This window comes from Pecten maximus, chromosome 14 (genome assembly GCF_902652985.1).
Source record: "Pecten maximus chromosome 14, xPecMax1.1, whole genome shotgun sequence".
Taxonomy (NCBI): Eukaryota; Metazoa; Mollusca; class Bivalvia; order Pectinida; family Pectinidae; genus Pecten; species Pecten maximus.
Genome location: NC_047028.1, coordinates 21,367,854 through 21,385,665, shown reverse-complemented (window position 1 = coordinate 21,385,665; position 17,812 = coordinate 21,367,854). Strand labels below are relative to the sequence as shown.

Below are 17,812 nucleotides of genomic sequence, written 5' to 3'. Positions count from 1 at the left end.
CACATTCAACCAGTTTTAGTCTTGATAAAATGACAGCAAAAGATTGATTTGCTTAAAATATATTTTATTTATCATACTGATATCACAAATAAAATCTTAACTGCACACTCACACACATCCCTTCATTCAGATGAATTCTGTATGCAATTTCTGAAGATTTAAGATTGTTGATTGATGAATGTTTCAGATTCTATTTTAGGGCATACAACACGTATGACATATACCTGATCTCGTGATCAAAACAAAATCATAATGTTATTTGCAATAACACGCAGAATTAAATACTAAATCATTGTCCAGGGCTTCAACCCAGCTTCAACTAAGCATATACCAATACACCATTGATAAAGGCTGTACATACTGGTGTTACTTCCCGGAAAACATCACACTCTGAACATGTACCTACAAATGTAATTTATATTCAATACGTTTGTCTATTAATGATGGAAATATGGCACTATGCCGATTATTTTTAAAAAGCTTCATTGTGAAGAAGTTTGTAGTTTTTCAAAAAAAACTTTATCAATGAATGCCTTCCTAATATGATTTTGTACAGGAGACAATAATAACATGGTTCTCACATGTACACCCTTTCTCATCTGCGTTAAGTCATAAAAGACCCTCATCTCATCTATTGTTCCTGGTTGAATAAAAATAAATTTCCCTCATTCTTCACAAGAACAATGTGTGAAAAAAAAGCGTCACCAACAAACCTTTCTGCTATAATATCCATTATTTTTTAACCATTAAATTAGTGGATATGTTCATTAATGTGAAACAGACAAAGAACTATTATAATTTGTTGTTTCCTGAATTTTGAAGCAGTTCATATAAATAATGATTGGTTTGAAAAAAAAAAAGAAAAAAATTGCCTTTATCTTATTCTTTTTCAGCTGACTAGTTACTGTGACTTGTTTCACAAATGAAATGATAGCATCCTTCATATCCTCTTCTATAATGGCCTATCATAACATTACAAAGTTGTAAACACACTAAGCAGTCAGCATGGATAATATATTATTATCTGTCTGACTAGGGTCCTTACAGCATATTTTGATGAGATTTCTTTCTCTATAAAAATAACACACAAACATACAATGATTTAAATTAACAGTTCATTTCAGCACTAAACTGTGGACCTATCTACCACAAATCATACAAAATGTCTATAATTTCCATAAAGATTCAATAAAAGATCCATTTAAATAAGAGACCTATAAATAGAATATCTGGTTATATGTGTCTCTGGTTAAATTAAGTGAAATTCCATTCTTATCACTACCCTACATTTCCACCTCATCATCACCATAATGTGGAAACAAATCTTTTATTTGGTCTGTAAAATTTAGGAAGACACACGGCAGAAAAAGCCCTATAGCAAGAGCTCACAGGACCTTGACATCTGACGATCTCAGAGATGTGATATGTAAATGCACCAAACAAGGAACATCCATAGCTAGATACACTAGTAACCTTGAGCAATAGACAGTGGGTATCTGATGGGGACATCCATCTGTAGATTGGCCGAGGTTTGGGAGATATACCTGATGACAGTTGTTCCAACGATCCAGGATCCGGCAGGTTTAATGTAAGAAATGTGCCTTTGGTATATCTGGAGCTACATATGGAGGCAGACCAGTTAATCTTTCCACAGCAAGTTTGGAATTATATATACAGTCATTGACACTAACGCCTTTATAGGAGGAACCAACCAAACTCAGGGGTAAGTTCTTGTCCTTGATGTACTTGAAAATTCTCTCAACGCGCTCATTATGGCCTACAAGATACTGAGGGATGCAGTCCTAGAAAATAAATAAACAGATCAGTTTCTGGTAAATTAAGGAAAAATATTTAATAACTATACATTTTGTTTTCATAGCAGTATCTTCTGGAAGATTTGAATTTATGAAGGAAATTTTAAGTTCAAAAATGTGAAGTTGATGGCAGCATCAACGACTTGATTGAAGCATCAACGACTTGATTGAAGCATCAACGGCTTGATTGAAGCATCACCGACTTGAGTGAAGCATCAATGACTTGATTGAAGCATCAACGACTTAACATGTATATGTAAAATTGTAAAATTAATCACAAGGGTGATAAAGATTATATGTTAAACATGGCTCTATTATACGGAAAGTTTTTTCGGGTTAATATCAAGCTTGACAATTTTGGTCTTGAATGAAAATATCCATTTTGAAGGCTTTGTGGATAAATTACCCCTGATAAGAAATGATCGATTTCTATATAAATCAATTATTGGATAAAAACTTACATTTTGAATAATGACATCAACTTTCAAAGGTTTTTCAGTAATATTTAGATGGTCAGAAACTACTTCATTTGCAAGTCGTGCTATGCCATTTGGATTTAATGATCCGTCTAATCTCTCGAGAAGTTGGTCATACCACGCTCCGCCCAGCATCACCTGTGGGTAAATTGTCAATTAGAATATCTCATTCATTTTATAAAGCGAGGGTCTTTACTGAAAGAATAAAACATTTAGATGGGACTAAAGGAGTGTTTTAGGGTAAATAAATATCTTATTTATCCATATTTGTAAGGTAGGTGTTATGTCACTCCCGACTTTATTGTATTTATACCAGATTCTTAGCAACACCAAATGGTGTCGGATAATTCTACGTTTTCATATAGTAGTGCGCTCTGGCCCTACACCAGACATGGTGTCAGGGCCAGAGGAAACTCAGGCTAGGTGTAGCCTACACCAGACATGGTGTCAGGGCCAGAGGAAACTCGAGCTAAAGAATGTGATGCATCAGAAACCACCAGACATAAACCCAGTTTGTTTGGTTATGCAGATTAAAGCTGAACGTGAAACAAGACCAGGTAGTACCAATATAGACTTGCAATTTGTCTCAACCAAGGGACATAACCCATAATCTTTCCTCACTGGAATGAATGCTCCATCAAAGGCCAAAAATGTAAGTGTCAAAGTAGACATTACAAATATGTATGAATTCATGTTTCGTACCAAAATTCAAGCACTCTTTAAGCATTTTTCCCAATTTTCAAGGTGTATTTTTGTCCAAACATCCAATGGTGATCCAATCTTTCCAAATGATAACTATATCACATGCCTATTTACTTTTTCAAACTGGCAGGACTTCTAGCCATTGAGTTCAACCTTAAAGGTATCTTCCCTGTAACCAACAAAGGAGTATTTTCCCCTAACTGTGACATCAAGCACATCTCCCTACATTAGTCATGCTGTTGAAACTGTCGCTTTAACTTACCGTAAATCTAGAAACTTTCCCCATAGAAAATTTTTTGTCTTGTTGTGGAAATACACAGGAGTTGTACACCACACCAAGTATAGGTCCATCTTCAGAGGAAGGCAAAAGGTGACCAAAACCCTGAAGATCCAAAAAGAGGATATTTCCATGAGATCTCCTTATATATTGTACGATTTGTTCTTACTAGCTTGGAAGTTTTAGTCACTTTATATGTCATTAGCTGTGATTTCATGTTAATCTGTGTTACTTACATCACAACCAAATTCATAGATATTATAAATTTATTTTTTTAGAACTGTTACTATGACAAATTTACAATGACCATCTCCATGTCATATTTTAATGAGACAAACAGTTTAAGATAGATTGAGGTTACTTTGTAAGATAAAATTAGGAGACCAATTTACCTTAATTGGGCTCTCCACTGGATACTCGAGATTCACAACAACCACAGACACTGCAGGGATTCCATCTAGTTCTTCAGCTAATTCACCGTGTTCTTCAGGCAGAATTTTAGCTAAATCTGAAAAGATACAAAGCTAAGAATCAGAATATTTAGATTGCCTGGTTTAGACTACACATCTAACATTTCATTACATCATATGTTATAATCACTTTGTTTAAAGATATCATATTATGAAGCCCCACCTCGTGACATTACACTGACAAATGGCGAACCAGTCCCTATCGCCAAATTAAAAGGTTAATGTATAGCAGACAGCAACTAATCTCCACCAAAGGACAGATTTATAACCTTCCTCACAGGGACGAGTTCTCAACAAAAGGCAAAAAGTGAGGCAGTGTCAAGGGAGACCTTAGAAAGAAAGATCTTACCTCCAGCATATAGAGAACTGAAAACATGGTCTGTAGTTATCTCCCCTTTTTCACTGGTCACCTGTCAATATAAACAAAAATTATTTACTGTCACAGGTATTTTAGCTGCCAATGATATGTTGATCCTCCCATAAACTGTCAGGGTCATTTTAGAAGAGGACACCTTGTAGTGGTTGGTGACTACCTCAATCAACATACAGGAGGCGTATCTTACAAGTCAAGGAGTAAAACGGGAGTATAGACTTGCTCCAGGCCCAACTCGATGTGCAATCTTCTCGGAAGAGAAGCTTTCTCAGAAGACCACATTCCGTTATATGTAAATCGATTAAACCGGAAGAACATAACCCAAAACAAAAAAGTTTTTAAGTTTTCTCAAACACTATGACACAAACCTGTACATGTATGTGTCATAAATCCTTCTCTAGAGAAACTCCTCACTCGTACACTTAAACATGGTCGCCGCCATCTTGGAAGATAAATCTTCCAGCTTCGAGACGGAAGAGGTAGAAGATCTTCCAGAAGCAGAAGAGCTACAAATCGAGTGACCGGAAATTATATTCTAGAAGGAGAAGAGTGCAAATCGAGTTGGGCTCTGGACACGACGACACAGGATATCAACTTTCTGATAACACTAACCAATTCAAGTAGGCTAAGAGACTGAACACCGTTGAGGTTATATTAGCCTTGTGTTATCCCCATACGAGGGTATTTGGTAAATAGTGAGTCTTTAAAGAGTATCATTGTAATGTGGAATTTCATTGTAATGAACAAGTTCAATTTTTTTATGAGTCATGAGCCATAAGGTAAGTGACATACTAATATATCTCAGAAGTTTAATAAATTCCATACTACAATGACAAAAGTGTAACATTCCATTTATCACACAACTCGTATCTATATGAAAAATTAGCAAAAACTCTCAAAATTTCCCAGACAGGCAATTTTGACTCGAACGGTAAATTTTCTACCAACAAATCAAACATGTAATGTCATCACACATTTATTATGACATCAAAATCATCACACATTTATTATGACATCAAAATCATCACACATTTATTATGACATCAAAATCATCACACATTTATTATGACATCAAAATAGTGTTATTTCACCTGGCCATATGATATGACAGTACATGTGCTATGTGACTCAGACTCGGACCAATATTTTACATAACAGACAGTTTTTGACTTGTATCCTTTACATAACAATGGATGGTGACTGTAAACATCGATAGAAGACATATGGTAACACTATCATCAAACACGCGATTTGGCGACGTCGGAGCATAATGATGTAAGCTACAAGAGATACCAAGACATACCAATGCAGCACCATCCTTGAACGTCAGTTTCGTACATGGACTACTTGTATGTAATTCTGTAGGCATTTCTGGCCTGCTCAAGTGTCCCACTAAAGCATCAGACAGCTGTTGACAGCCTCCTCTTAACGACCACACGGACCAGTTACTAACGTAATCCTGTAACGCTTTGTGTACATACGGTGTCTTCGCTGTAACAAAAAGTTTCTCACAATTGTTAACTTTATCTATTTTACAACAATTGATAAACAAGTTATTGTGATTTATATAATCTAGCTTGTTCGACCGGATTGAAGCATGCGAGGGGTTTTACTGTAGGAGGAAATCGGAAAACCCATAAAAAACCAACATGGTCAGGCAGGTGCCCCCATACCTTTTCACGTCCGATCGGGGAATCGAACCCTGGTCACCTAGGTGAAAGACAAGTGTGTAACCACTGTGCCACCCGACCACCCAATTATTCTCATCAAAGACTATCTTTAGCATAATCAAAGTTTAGTGCATTACTACATTTTAACAGATAAGTGCAAGCATGAATTAGCACACCAGAATTATGTGCCAAAAAATAAGTGTATAGAATGTGTAAGTTTCTAAAGGAAAGCAGGAAAAAATCTTAGTTAAAGACCATTCTATAGATCATTAAAGCTTTCCAGTGGAAAATTTTGAGGAAAGGGATATTGTCGAAACTAGGGTCTATGCTTGGCATTAAAAACCGTGAAATGTGAATAATTGAAGGCATTAAAATCTCCATTTTATGTGAAGTTACTTCCAAGATTTTTTTCTGCAACTAAAATTATATCAAACATGAAAGATATACACATTTAATTCTTTCGTTGAGAGGTATCCCACCAAAATTTTGAATTGAACTTCCGATACACACCTACAATATGTTAGTGCTGCCATCTGTTGGGAATGCAAATCAAAACGTTTTACAATGTTATCTAGAAACACTTGATAAAGTGTACGCTATCTGTCGACATGGGATCATGAACTTGTGCATATTTTGAAAATCTTTTTTCAGAAAATACAAAAAGAATATAAAATGAGCTGACCATGATAAAAGAACACAAGAAATGATAAATAGAATTACGATAGCTGGTTGTTAATGTCCTGCGTTTCCTTTTTTCCATCTCGTAAAGCTTTGGTAATGTTGATCTTATGCTGAGTTTTCTAACATCTCCTGCATATATTCCTCTTAACATTGGGTCTGCCAAAAAATCTGCTGCCTGTCAACAAAATATATGAAACAGAGCACTATTTAATTAAATCTAAATCACTGCCTCCGCTAGGGGTCGAACCTGGGACCTCTGGCTTACTATATATATATAGTCTTACACTCAACCGATTACCGTAAGCTTAAGAGAAGACCTCTCAAGCCAGGCGATATATTATGGCTAGTAATTACCAAGGTTACAAATACAATTTGGACAGAGAGAAAGACCAGAACAGAATTAAATAAGTACATAACACGAGGTCCAAAGGCATGATTTGTCTCGATCTGGGTATTATCTCAAAACTCTTTAAAATGCTGCAGAATTATAGAGGTACTAGATAAATTCAAATTTTGATCATAACATCTGGCACTTATGGCCTCATTCAGATGGCAAACGTATCTAGGGTAGCTATAATAAGTGGTAATGTTTGACCTTTGACCCTTCTGACTTTGACCAATCATCAGTAGACCTTATCTAATAAGGTGTAGAATATGATATACATGTTTTGAAAATAAGTTGTTGAGGGTTCTTGTACACAATCTTTGATTTCAGAAGTGGTCAAGATTGACCTTAAGGCCTACACCTTGACCAATGACCACTAAAATTCTAATCAGCTGTAGAACTTTATGTCATTATGATATAATACAATATTACTGTCCAACCCTCCCACTTTATTAAAAGGAAGTGTTACACTGTACATAGATAATCTTAATAAAAAGTTGAGGGACAAAATATGTTTTGTATACATACATCTTTTCCATAACGTCTTGACACAAATGAATGTACACTTTCATCTTCTGTCCCCTTTGCAGCGCGAATATCCTGAATAATGTATGATATCAGCCTTTTCTTCAAAGGTGGAACGACCTTAAACAATTTATCTATACCTAGAAAACAAAAAATTGAATTAGATATCAGGGTTTGGAATTAACTCTTTATAACTATTAAAATGCCAGTTAAAATTTTGTCTACTAGCAAATTTTTGCTAGTTTGTTTTCCCTACCAATAAATAAAAAAACTTTAATGAACAATTATTATGTTTAATGGTTTTTTTTTTTGTTGTTGTTGCTATTTTCGATGAGAGAATAAAACTGAAAATAGGCCAATTGAAAAAAACATCAGCAGAGACAATTCTTTGGTAAAACCATGAAAATTCAACCCATGTTAGAAATAACCTTTACAGTTATTCACCATATATACAAGCATTGTCCGTCAGAAACATGGTTTTTACAAAACAAGACTTAGTTTTAACAAATATTTTACCGGCATGGTTCATGCTATTGAAAATATTTTTCCTGTAATCAGCCTGTCATCCAGTGAAATCACTTGTGTAATAATTTTGCATATGTCACTAGTGTAATATACCCTAGAGTATTTCTCATTGACTTCATCAGTCAGAAATGATGTGATGTCATGATATCGACAATGATGTGATGTCATGATATCGACAATGATGTGATGTCATGATATCGACAATGATGTGACATCATGATATCGACAATGGTGTGACGTTATGATATCGACAATGTGATGTCATGATTTGGACAATGATGTGATGTCATGATATCGACAATGGTGTGACATTATGACATGGACAATGTGATGTCATGATTTGGACAATGATGTGATGTCATGATTTGTAAATGGCCCAACAAAATATCTGTCTCCACATGTACATGAATGAAAGGATTCTGAGTTTGGTGATAAAAAGTATGTTTAAATATGTTTTCAATTCATATGTTTCTATTTTGCATGACAATGCTCTCAAAATGTAAAAACTTTCAAGAATCGTTTCATAAAATCACAAGTTATTTAAGATCCTAAATCTAAGTGTAAAATGAGTGGGTACATGCCCGGCCAGACTGGGGTTAAAACCGGGACCTCCCAAACACAAGCTAGATGCTCTACTAATTGAGCTACCTGGTCGCCGATGGCCGACCCGGGCCAGTTCCACCACATAAGTACTTACCAAACTTAAGTTCCTGGAGTGTCTGATCATTGTAGATGTAGCGGTTGTCGAGTATATCACCCTTTTCGGCAATGATAATATCATCACGTAGGCCCAGCTTTAGAGCCTGAAAATTAAATATTGTGCAGTGCCATCATCATAAGAAATTATAAGTCTTTAGTAGAATAGAGTGACCACACATTCTTTTCATGGTACCTATAAATGTATATCGGGGCCAAAAGTGGTTGAATTTAACATTCATTTAAAGGGGCATTTCTTCCTTCGGACGTCAGAAATATGCACAATTCCTATAGATGAAATCTATGTCCGAATGATGATTATATGAGTGTTTGTGCCAAAATGTAATGAAATTAACGCTGAAATGTACAGGAAAAGACGTATCATTTCCAAATAGTGTACGTCTTAAGAGTCTTTGCAGTAATTAGTTATACTTTGGATCAAATTAAGAACTTTCAGGACTTAATACTTGAAGAACTTTGGTCCATCATGAGAGTAAAACTGCTGTATTAATGTAAAGATTATAACTTAATTTTACTACTTGGGGAAAAATACACATTTCCAATTAAGTTCAATTTTGATGACCTAAACTTTATTCAAACAAAGTTTTGGTAGTATATTTGTTTTTATTGATAATTTTCAATGATCTACTATAACCTACTGTATTGTACCTAGTTGTAATTGTTCACATTAGGTTTGGGTATTATACACTGTTAACGTATGTGTAAAACCTTGAATACTAGTAGAACAAGTCTTAGCCTAGCATGCTGATCAAGAATTAAATCATTAAACATTTTAATTAAAGATTAATTTTACTTACAAGATCCACTGTATTCAGACCAGGATTTGCTTCGGGACGAAAGCTTCTGGGACCATAATCAAACACAGTACCATCTTGATATTTAGTAGAATGTAACCAGCCCCCGAATCGTTCAGAAGCCTCGAGTAGGGCTACCTGAAAATTTAATACAAATTACAAATAATAATGTGTACACAAGACATGGTGTCAGGGCCAGAGGAAACTCGGACTAGGCTAGAGGTAACCCGGGCTACCCATACTTCAGCCACAGGGGCATGTCTAGTTTTATATTACAAAAAATAGTCGGAAATACCTATATATATTGACATATATAGGTATTTCCGACTATTTTTTGTAATATAAAACTAGACATGCCCCTGTGGTGTCACTGTAACTACATGTATTTCGGTAAATTACCTTAGCAAATTTTGCAGGAGCCCCTTCTTGTAATGCGTAGAAGGCAGAGGACAAGCCACTTATTCCACCTCCTAAAACCACTGCCCTTGCCATAGTTTCAGCATAAAGTTCTGTAGCATAATATCACGAGCTTACATAAGTACACACGGTATCGTGGTTAGACGGTAGACAGCTGAGGTAACGTGACGTTTCGCCCCAAAGCCGGTTCGTACCACGACGTTTCGTCCCAGAAAACAAATCGCACCACGACATTCGCACTTCGCATCCATTATTTATTTCTAATAAAACTGCATGTCTGTTACGGCAACGATGACAGCAACAGAAACAGTTAAAAGGGAAATACATTCCCTATACAGCTCCGACAAACGGAAACCGACACTGAAAATAAACCATACGTCGATAAGGTAATATATACATGTACATGTGCACGAGATAATTAATTTAGTTAATTTCTAAGACATTACGCACTCACGATGGCACTCCAGGAATATGATATGTCATTTAAACCATTTCTATATACTGTACCACCAGAAACATGTATACATGTATATATATGTTTCTGATACCACAGCTATTACGTCTATAGGATACAGTTGTATGTCATTTAAATCATGCATATGCTCAGAGACATATATATGTCTCTGATATGCTATACGAATTACGGCTTATTATAAGATATCCATTACAACATTTAAAATAACTTGAAAGAACATGTTTCATGTCAATCATGGGTGTCCGCGCGGTATACATATATATTGCGCCGGGAACTAACATATGGAAAGCCGGTACGACATGCTTAATGCTTTTTGCGAAATTCTTTATACGAATTTTTAATGCAGAAATCCTTTGTAATTGAGCATTAATCGAACCAAAAGGATCAGCTGTAAGCAAAGCGACCATTGTTTGCTTCAAAGTGGATAGTTTCCGTCTTTTAGGTCTAGAAAGCATTTCGAATAAAGCAATTAGCATGTATCATTTGGTATTTAACATTAAGCATTTTGCTTTTAGCATGTCGTACCGGTTTCCATACTTACACTCAAAAGCTATCAACACAAATCACATGCCAATCATGCAGGCACGTGCGCGACCTTACATCAAACACTGATCAGACTGAATAGTGTATAAATACTGCGAATCAAGAATTAGATTTGTCATATTGGACAAACGAACATCATTATGAAAAAACGTTATTTATCGATAAGAGAAAGTATTGAAAATGGGCTCGATACCGCGTATTTACACTCATTTTTCCCGTGAAAATATTTAATGATTTCCATTTTCCCCCTGGATTGCCTAAGCCTTGAACTTTGAACTTTGCGTTAGTAACAAATTTGTAATGAAAGTCGCAGTATAAGAAATAAAATGAAAAGACTTCATCACGGATTTAATAATACCTACCTTACATACATGTACATGTACACCTACTCAGTTTGTCAGCTCGAAAAAATATAACATTTTAAAGTAAAAAGCAATACCGTGACGTCATGATACCCCATAATGAATAAGGCATTTTGACGATCCAACATGTAAGTTTTGTTGTTTTTTTTGTTTTTTAAATAAAATCAATAATTTCCTATAGATGCTAAGTTTTTTTTCTATAGAGTTACTTTGTGTTAAGATTTAGCATGGAATAATTCTAAGTCACACAAATAACCAAACCTGAAATATAGCCAGGCTGTTATGCTCATAAGTGTCTATATAGCACAGGGTAGGAGCATTTGTTTGACCGGATTTGACTTTATATATTAATAATGTACGTATAAACACTTATTTTGTTTTGATTTTGAAATGCAAATGACGTTTGTAAAAAATATTGCACAAATATGGCATAAAGGGAGACATTTCAATCAATAAAAGTGAACCTATATCATTAGTATCAATAGCAAGAACTATGATGGTTTATGCATATTATAAAGTCAAATCTATGGTGTTCCATCGTTCCTTCGCCATCGTGTTTTCGCTCCTTCGCTATTTGGCTTCTTCGCTCCTTCGTCATCGTGTTTTCGCTCCTTTGCTAGTTCACGTTTACGTCGAAGGAGCGGAGGAGCAATATTGGAAATTTAGCCCTAACAGAACACCATAGATTTGACTTAATAATATGTATAAACCTTCATATGTTTCTATTAATACTAACCAGAAACAGACGCCGGTGGTATAAACACTGTTTTTATGTTGACCTTGAAACGCAAATGGCAGTTATGAATGAAATCACTCAATATGGCATATAAGAAGCTATGATTGGACAATATAAAGAACTATAGACATGGTAAGAAGTTCAACCGTTGAGTTTGGGTTAAAATATTTATACACGGTATTTCTAAAAAAAAAAAAAAGAAAAAAAAAAAAGACGCCAAACGCGTTAAGGTCGAAGGAGCGAAGGAGCAATATTGGAAATTTGGCCCTAACAGACCATACAAATCTGGTCAAAACAATGCTCCTATTTTGTCCTTTAAGCTCTTGTGAGCAAATCGACAGATGACTATTTTGTGCAATATATGCGATAAAAATAAGCTAATTATGCCCACCTTGAAATTGCATTTTTCGTGTGTTTTGTTGAAATTTACAAACAGCTCAACAAATTACATGTCAACAGCAAGTCCCATGGTTAGCCATGATACATACATTTGTATTATGACTTAATCATATTACTTCTGTTAAACTGCATGCTAGTATAGTATATAGGCTTGTAAAATATCATTATTTTGACTGGATTCGCTGTTTGGATGCGCCTTAACTGTTTTTCATCTTATCTTTTCTCCTTGAAAAAACAGGAAGCGCCTATTCTGATTAATTGTAGTTTGGTTAATTTTTATTTGATGTGAAACGTTATTCTTCTTAATATTTTTTTTTTATTGAGGTGAACCGTCTGATATTGGTGCGAAACGTCTTGCTGTGGAACCTTCGTGGCGAAACGTCCGACATCACAGCTGATTTTACCTCCGTCATTGAAGAGTTCTAAAGTTGGGATTGACTACCGTCGGAACAAGTATGACTCGTTCAACATGTAGCCTACGTGTAAAGAAATTTCTGCTATTTTGTAAAAGTCAACCAAATTAAAGAAATAGATTACTTCGAACTTCAAGGCGTAACAAAGGGTGTCAGAAATGTAAACCGGAAAAAAGGCAGGTGTAAGAAATTATTTTTTTGACGAAATTACACTGTAGTTTAAACAGATGAGATATATTCTAAACTAGGCCTATATGTCACTTTATGTAAATATTGTAATGAAAGAGTGAAACTGCCAGGAGTGTCAAAACATGTAGATAATTGTCTCTGTTGGGATTATCAGTTCGCAAATATTAGTAAAAATATCATGTCATTTTTTTTAAAATGATCAATCATGCAGAGACGTGTATTGTATCTGATATACAAGTCTCTGGATTAATTTAAGGCTGTTTATTTAAGTCATTCATCTTGACGTTATAACTTTTTATATAACTGTTTTGGATTACAGATTTACTGTCTGGGGCAAAAGTTCTAACTATAGCCTCCTTCAGAAAAGAGCAGCCAGAATTATCTTAAACAATTAAACTTATAATCCTTCCTATGATATGTTCAAATACCTGAATTGGTTGGCTTTTTATCAAACGGATTTTATACAGTTCTAGACAGTTCTTTATGAGACACCGTTTTACTACTCACTGCTTTTTGATATCAAGTATTCGATTTTAATGATATCAAGAATTATATTTTCATATAAAGAATTATGTTTTTGAACAATAAAAAAATCATGAATATTATACCTATTGTATATATCAAAGATGTTAACGAGTTTTTGATATCAAATAATTATTTTTTAATTGTACCAACACATAATTCTTTATATAAACATAATTAATGAATAGAAAAAAGGTGCCTTGTTACCATCTATTTTTTATATCAGGATTTTTCTCTCTCAATAATTCTATTTTTTGATAAACGGCGCCTCATAGTTCTTAAAGCACAGAATCTTCATCTATACTGTTTTATGAAGAACAGTTGTCCATTTGTGAAATTTATTCATTATGTTCCCTTTATGGTAAAATGTATTAATGAACATCCATTTCACAAGATAAAAGGTTTCGCTCAGATATGTTTTATTGAAAAACAATCGAAAAGGACAATTTTGAAACATGTTGTGTATTTCATCTCTTTTCCGTCGAATGGGAAGCACTCAGTGTAATATATGGGTACCCGAATAAAACCCACTTGGTCAGGCAGATGACCACACATTTTTTTTCAACACCGATCGGAAAATCGAACCTCGGTCGCGGTAAGTGAAATGTTGAGTGTGTTATCACTGGAGGACTGCCGATGTGTAGGTCATACGTATCTATATATTGTTAAGAGATCACTTCCGCTCTGATTCTGATAATGATATGATATGAGAGAGATAGTAATGATATTAATCATGAACAGACTTGGTAAGACCACACACATACACCCTATAGTCTCACTAACATTCACAACTCCAAGGAAATTAGTTAACTAAGATTTTCCATAGGACAGTATTAGTGGATTTAACGGAAAACCTTAGAACAGGAAAATTCCGTTAATTATGTAACGTTTTCATATGGCACTCTTAAGTTAATGAATGAATATAGATTTATGAAACTGGGAAAATGTCTTGTACCACTTTACATTGTTCTATCTGAGACACTGTACGACTTTTAACCGTCCTTTCTGAGGCCTTGTACTACTTCAAACCGTCCTTTTTGAGGCCTTGCATAACTTTACACCGTCCTATCTGAGGCCTTGTACGGCTTTACACCATCCTATCTGAGACCTTGTACGGCTTTACACCGTCCTATCTGAGGCCTTTTATGACTTTACACTATCCTATCTGAGGCCTTGTATGGCTTTACACCGTCCTATCTGAGGCCATGTATGGCTTTACACCGTCCTATCTGAGGCCATGTATGGCTTTACACCGTCCTATCTGAGGCCTTGTATGACTTTACACTATCCTATCTGAGGCCTTGTATGGCTTTACACCGTCCTATCTGAGGCCATGTATGGCTTTACACCGTCCTATCTGAGGCCGTGTATGGCTTTACACCGTCCTATCTGAGGCCTTGTATGGCTTTACACCGTCCTATCTGATGCCTTGTATGGCTTTACACCGTCCTATCTGAGGCCTTGTATGACTTTACACCGTCCTATCTGAGGCCTTGTACGGCTTTACACCGTCCTATCTGAGGCGTTGTAGGGCTTTACACCGCCCTATCTGAGGCCTTGTATGGCTTTACACCGTCCTTTCTGAGGCCTTGTATGACTTTACACCGTCCTATCCGAGGCCTTGTACGAATTTTCACCATCCTATCTGAGACCTTGTACGGCTTTACACCGTCCTATCTGAGGCCTTGTATGACTTTACACTATCCTATCTGAGGCCTTGTATGGCTTTACACCGTCCTATCTGAGGCCATGTATGGCTTTACACCGTCCTAGCTGAGGCCGTGTATGGCTTAACACCGTCCTATCTGAGGCCTTGTATGGCTTTACGCCGTCCTACCTGAGGCCTTGTATGACTTTACTCCGTCCTATCTGATGCCTTGTTTGGCTTTACACTGTCCTACCTGAGGCCTTGTATGGCTTTACAACGTCCTATCTGAGGCCTTGTACGGCTTTACACCGTCCTATCTGAGGCCTTGTATGGCTTTACACCGTCCTATCTGAGGCCTTGTACGGCTTTACACCGTCTTATCTGAGGCCTTGTATGGCTTTACACCGTCCTATCTGAGGCCTTTTAGAGCTTTACATCGTCCTATCTGAGGCGTTGTAGGGCTTTACACCGCCCTATCTGAGGCCTTGTATTGCTTTACACCGTCCTATCTGAGGCCTCGTATTGCTTTACACCGTCCTATCTGAGGCCTTTTAGGGCTTTACATCGTCCTATCTGAGGCGTTGTAGGGGTTTACACCGTCCTATCTGAGGCCTTGTACGGCTTTACATCGTCCTATCTGAGGCGTTGTAGGGTTTTACACCGTCCTATCTGAGGCCTTGTATTGCTTAACACCGTCCTATCTGAGGCCTTGTATGGCTTTACACCGTCCTATCTGAGGCCTTGTATGACTTTACACCGTCCTATCTGAGGCCTTGTACGGCTTTACACCGTCCTATCTGAGGCCTTGTATGACTTTACACCGTCCTATCCGAGGCCTTGTACGAATTTTCACCATCCTATCTGAGACCTTGTACGGCTTTACACCGTCCTATCTGAGGCCTTGTATGACTTTACACTATCCTATCTGAGGCCTTGTATGGCTTTACACCGTCCTATCTGAGGCCATGTATGGCTTTACACCGTCCTATCTGAGGCCGTGTATGGCTTAACACCGTCCTATCTGAGGCCTTGTATGGCTTTACGCCGTCCTACCTGAGGCCTTGTATGACTTTACTCCGTCCTATCTGATGCCTTGTTTGGCTTTACACTGTCCTACCTGAGGCCTTGTATGGCTTTACAACGTCCTATCTGAGGCCTTGTACGGCTTTACACCGTCCTATCTGAGGCCATGTATGGCTTTACACCGTCCTATCTGAGGCCGTGTATGGCTTAACACCGTCCTATCTGAGGCCTTGTATGGCTTAACGCCGTCCTACCTGAGGCCTTGTATGACTTTATTCCGTCCTATCTGATGCCTTGTACGGCTTTACATCGTCCTATCTGAGGCGTTGTAGGGTTTTACACCGTCCTATCTGAGGCCTTGTATTGCTTTACACCGTCCTATCTGAGGCCTTGTATGGCTTTACACCGTCCTATCTGAGGCCTTGTATGGCTTTACACCGTCCTATCTGAGGCCTTGTACGGCTTTACACCGTCCTATCTGAGGCCTTGTATGACTTTACACCGTCCTATCCGAGGCCTTGTACGAATTTTCACCATCCTATCTGAGACCTTGTACGGCTTTACACCGTCCTATCTGAGGCCTTGTATGGCTTTACACCGTCCTATCTGAGGCCTTGTATGGCTTTACACCGTCCTATCTGAGGCCATGTATGGCTTTACACCGTCCTATCTGAGGCCGTGTATGGCTTAACACCGTCCTATCTGAGGCCTTGTATGGCTTTACGCCGTCCTACCTGAGGCCTTGTATGACTTTACTCCGTCCTATCTGATGCCTTGTTTGGCTTTACACTGTCCTACCTGAGGCCTTGTATGGCTTTACAACGTCCTATCTGAGGCCTTGTACGGCTTTACACCGTCCTATCTGAGGCCATGTATGGCTTTACACCGTCCTATCTGAGGCCGTGTATGGCTTAACACCGTCCTATCTGAGGCCTTGTATGGCTTTACGCCGTCCTACCTGAGGCCTTGTATGACTTTATTCCGTCCTATCTGATGCCTTGTACGGCTTTACATCGTCCTATCTGAGGCGTTGTAGGGTTTTACACCGTCCTATCTGAGGCCTTGTATTGCTTTACACCGTCCTATCTGAGGCCTTGTATGGCTTTACACCGTCCTATCTGAGGCCTTGTATGACTTTACACCGTCCTATCTGAGGCCTTGTACGGCTTTACACCGTCCTATCTGAGGCCTTGTATGGCTTTACACCGTCCTATCCGAGGCCTTGTACGAATTTTCACCATCCTATCTGAGACCTTGTACGGCTTTACACCGTCCTATCTGAGGCCTTGTATGACTTTACACTATCCTATCTGAGGCCTTGTATGGCTTTACACCGTCCTATCTGAGGCCATGTATGGCTTTACACCGTCCTATCTGAGGCCGTGTATGGCTTAACACCGTCCTATCTGAGGCCTTGTATGGCTTTACGCCGTCCTACCTGAGGCCTTGTATGACTTTACTCCGTCCTATCTGATGCCTTGTTTGGCTTTACACTGTCCTACCTGAGGCCTTGTATGGCTTTACAACGTCCTATCTGAGGCCTTGTACGGCTTTACACCGTCCTATCTGAGGCCATGTATGGCTTTACACCGTCCTATCTGAGGCCGTGTATGGCTTAACACCGTCCTATCTGAGGCCTTGTATGGCTTTACGCCGTCCTACCTGAGGCCTTGTAT

General features: G+C 37.5%; 1 protein-coding gene across 1 annotated transcript; it reads right to left on the bottom strand.

Moving 5' to 3' along the window:
* Positions 1–43: 43 nt before the first annotated feature.
* LOC117342533 (protoporphyrinogen oxidase-like) lies at positions 44–10,010 on the bottom strand. Its single transcript, XM_033904712.1, has 11 exons — positions 9,809–10,010; positions 9,413–9,547; positions 8,596–8,701; positions 7,377–7,513; positions 6,503–6,638; positions 5,416–5,603; positions 4,089–4,149; positions 3,662–3,777; positions 3,255–3,374; positions 2,276–2,428; positions 44–1,802 (listed from the first exon to the last, which is right to left on the bottom strand). Exons 1-11 carry the CDS (start codon positions 9,899–9,901, stop codon positions 1,584–1,586), a joined length of 1,464 nt encoding a protein of 487 aa, XP_033760603.1. The 5' UTR covers positions 9,902–10,010; the 3' UTR covers positions 44–1,583.
* Positions 10,011–17,812: the final 7,802 nt, after the last annotated feature.

What these genes read in the sequence shown, in the direction of transcription:
- LOC117342533 (XM_033904712.1), bottom strand. Translation starts at nt 9,901, where the DNA reads ATGGCAAGGGCAGTGGTTTTAGGAGGTGGAATAAGTGGCTTGTCCTCT. An exon ending in CTCCTGCAAAATTTGCTAAG is followed by an intron (nt 9,548 to 9,808) that starts GTAATTTACCGA and finishes TTAAATTTTCAG; the next exon opens with GTAGCCCTACTCGAGGCTTC. An exon ending in GACATTAACAACCAGCTATC is followed by an intron (nt 5,604 to 6,502) that starts GTAATTCTATTT and finishes TTTTTGTTACAG; the next exon opens with CGAAGACACCGTATGTACAC.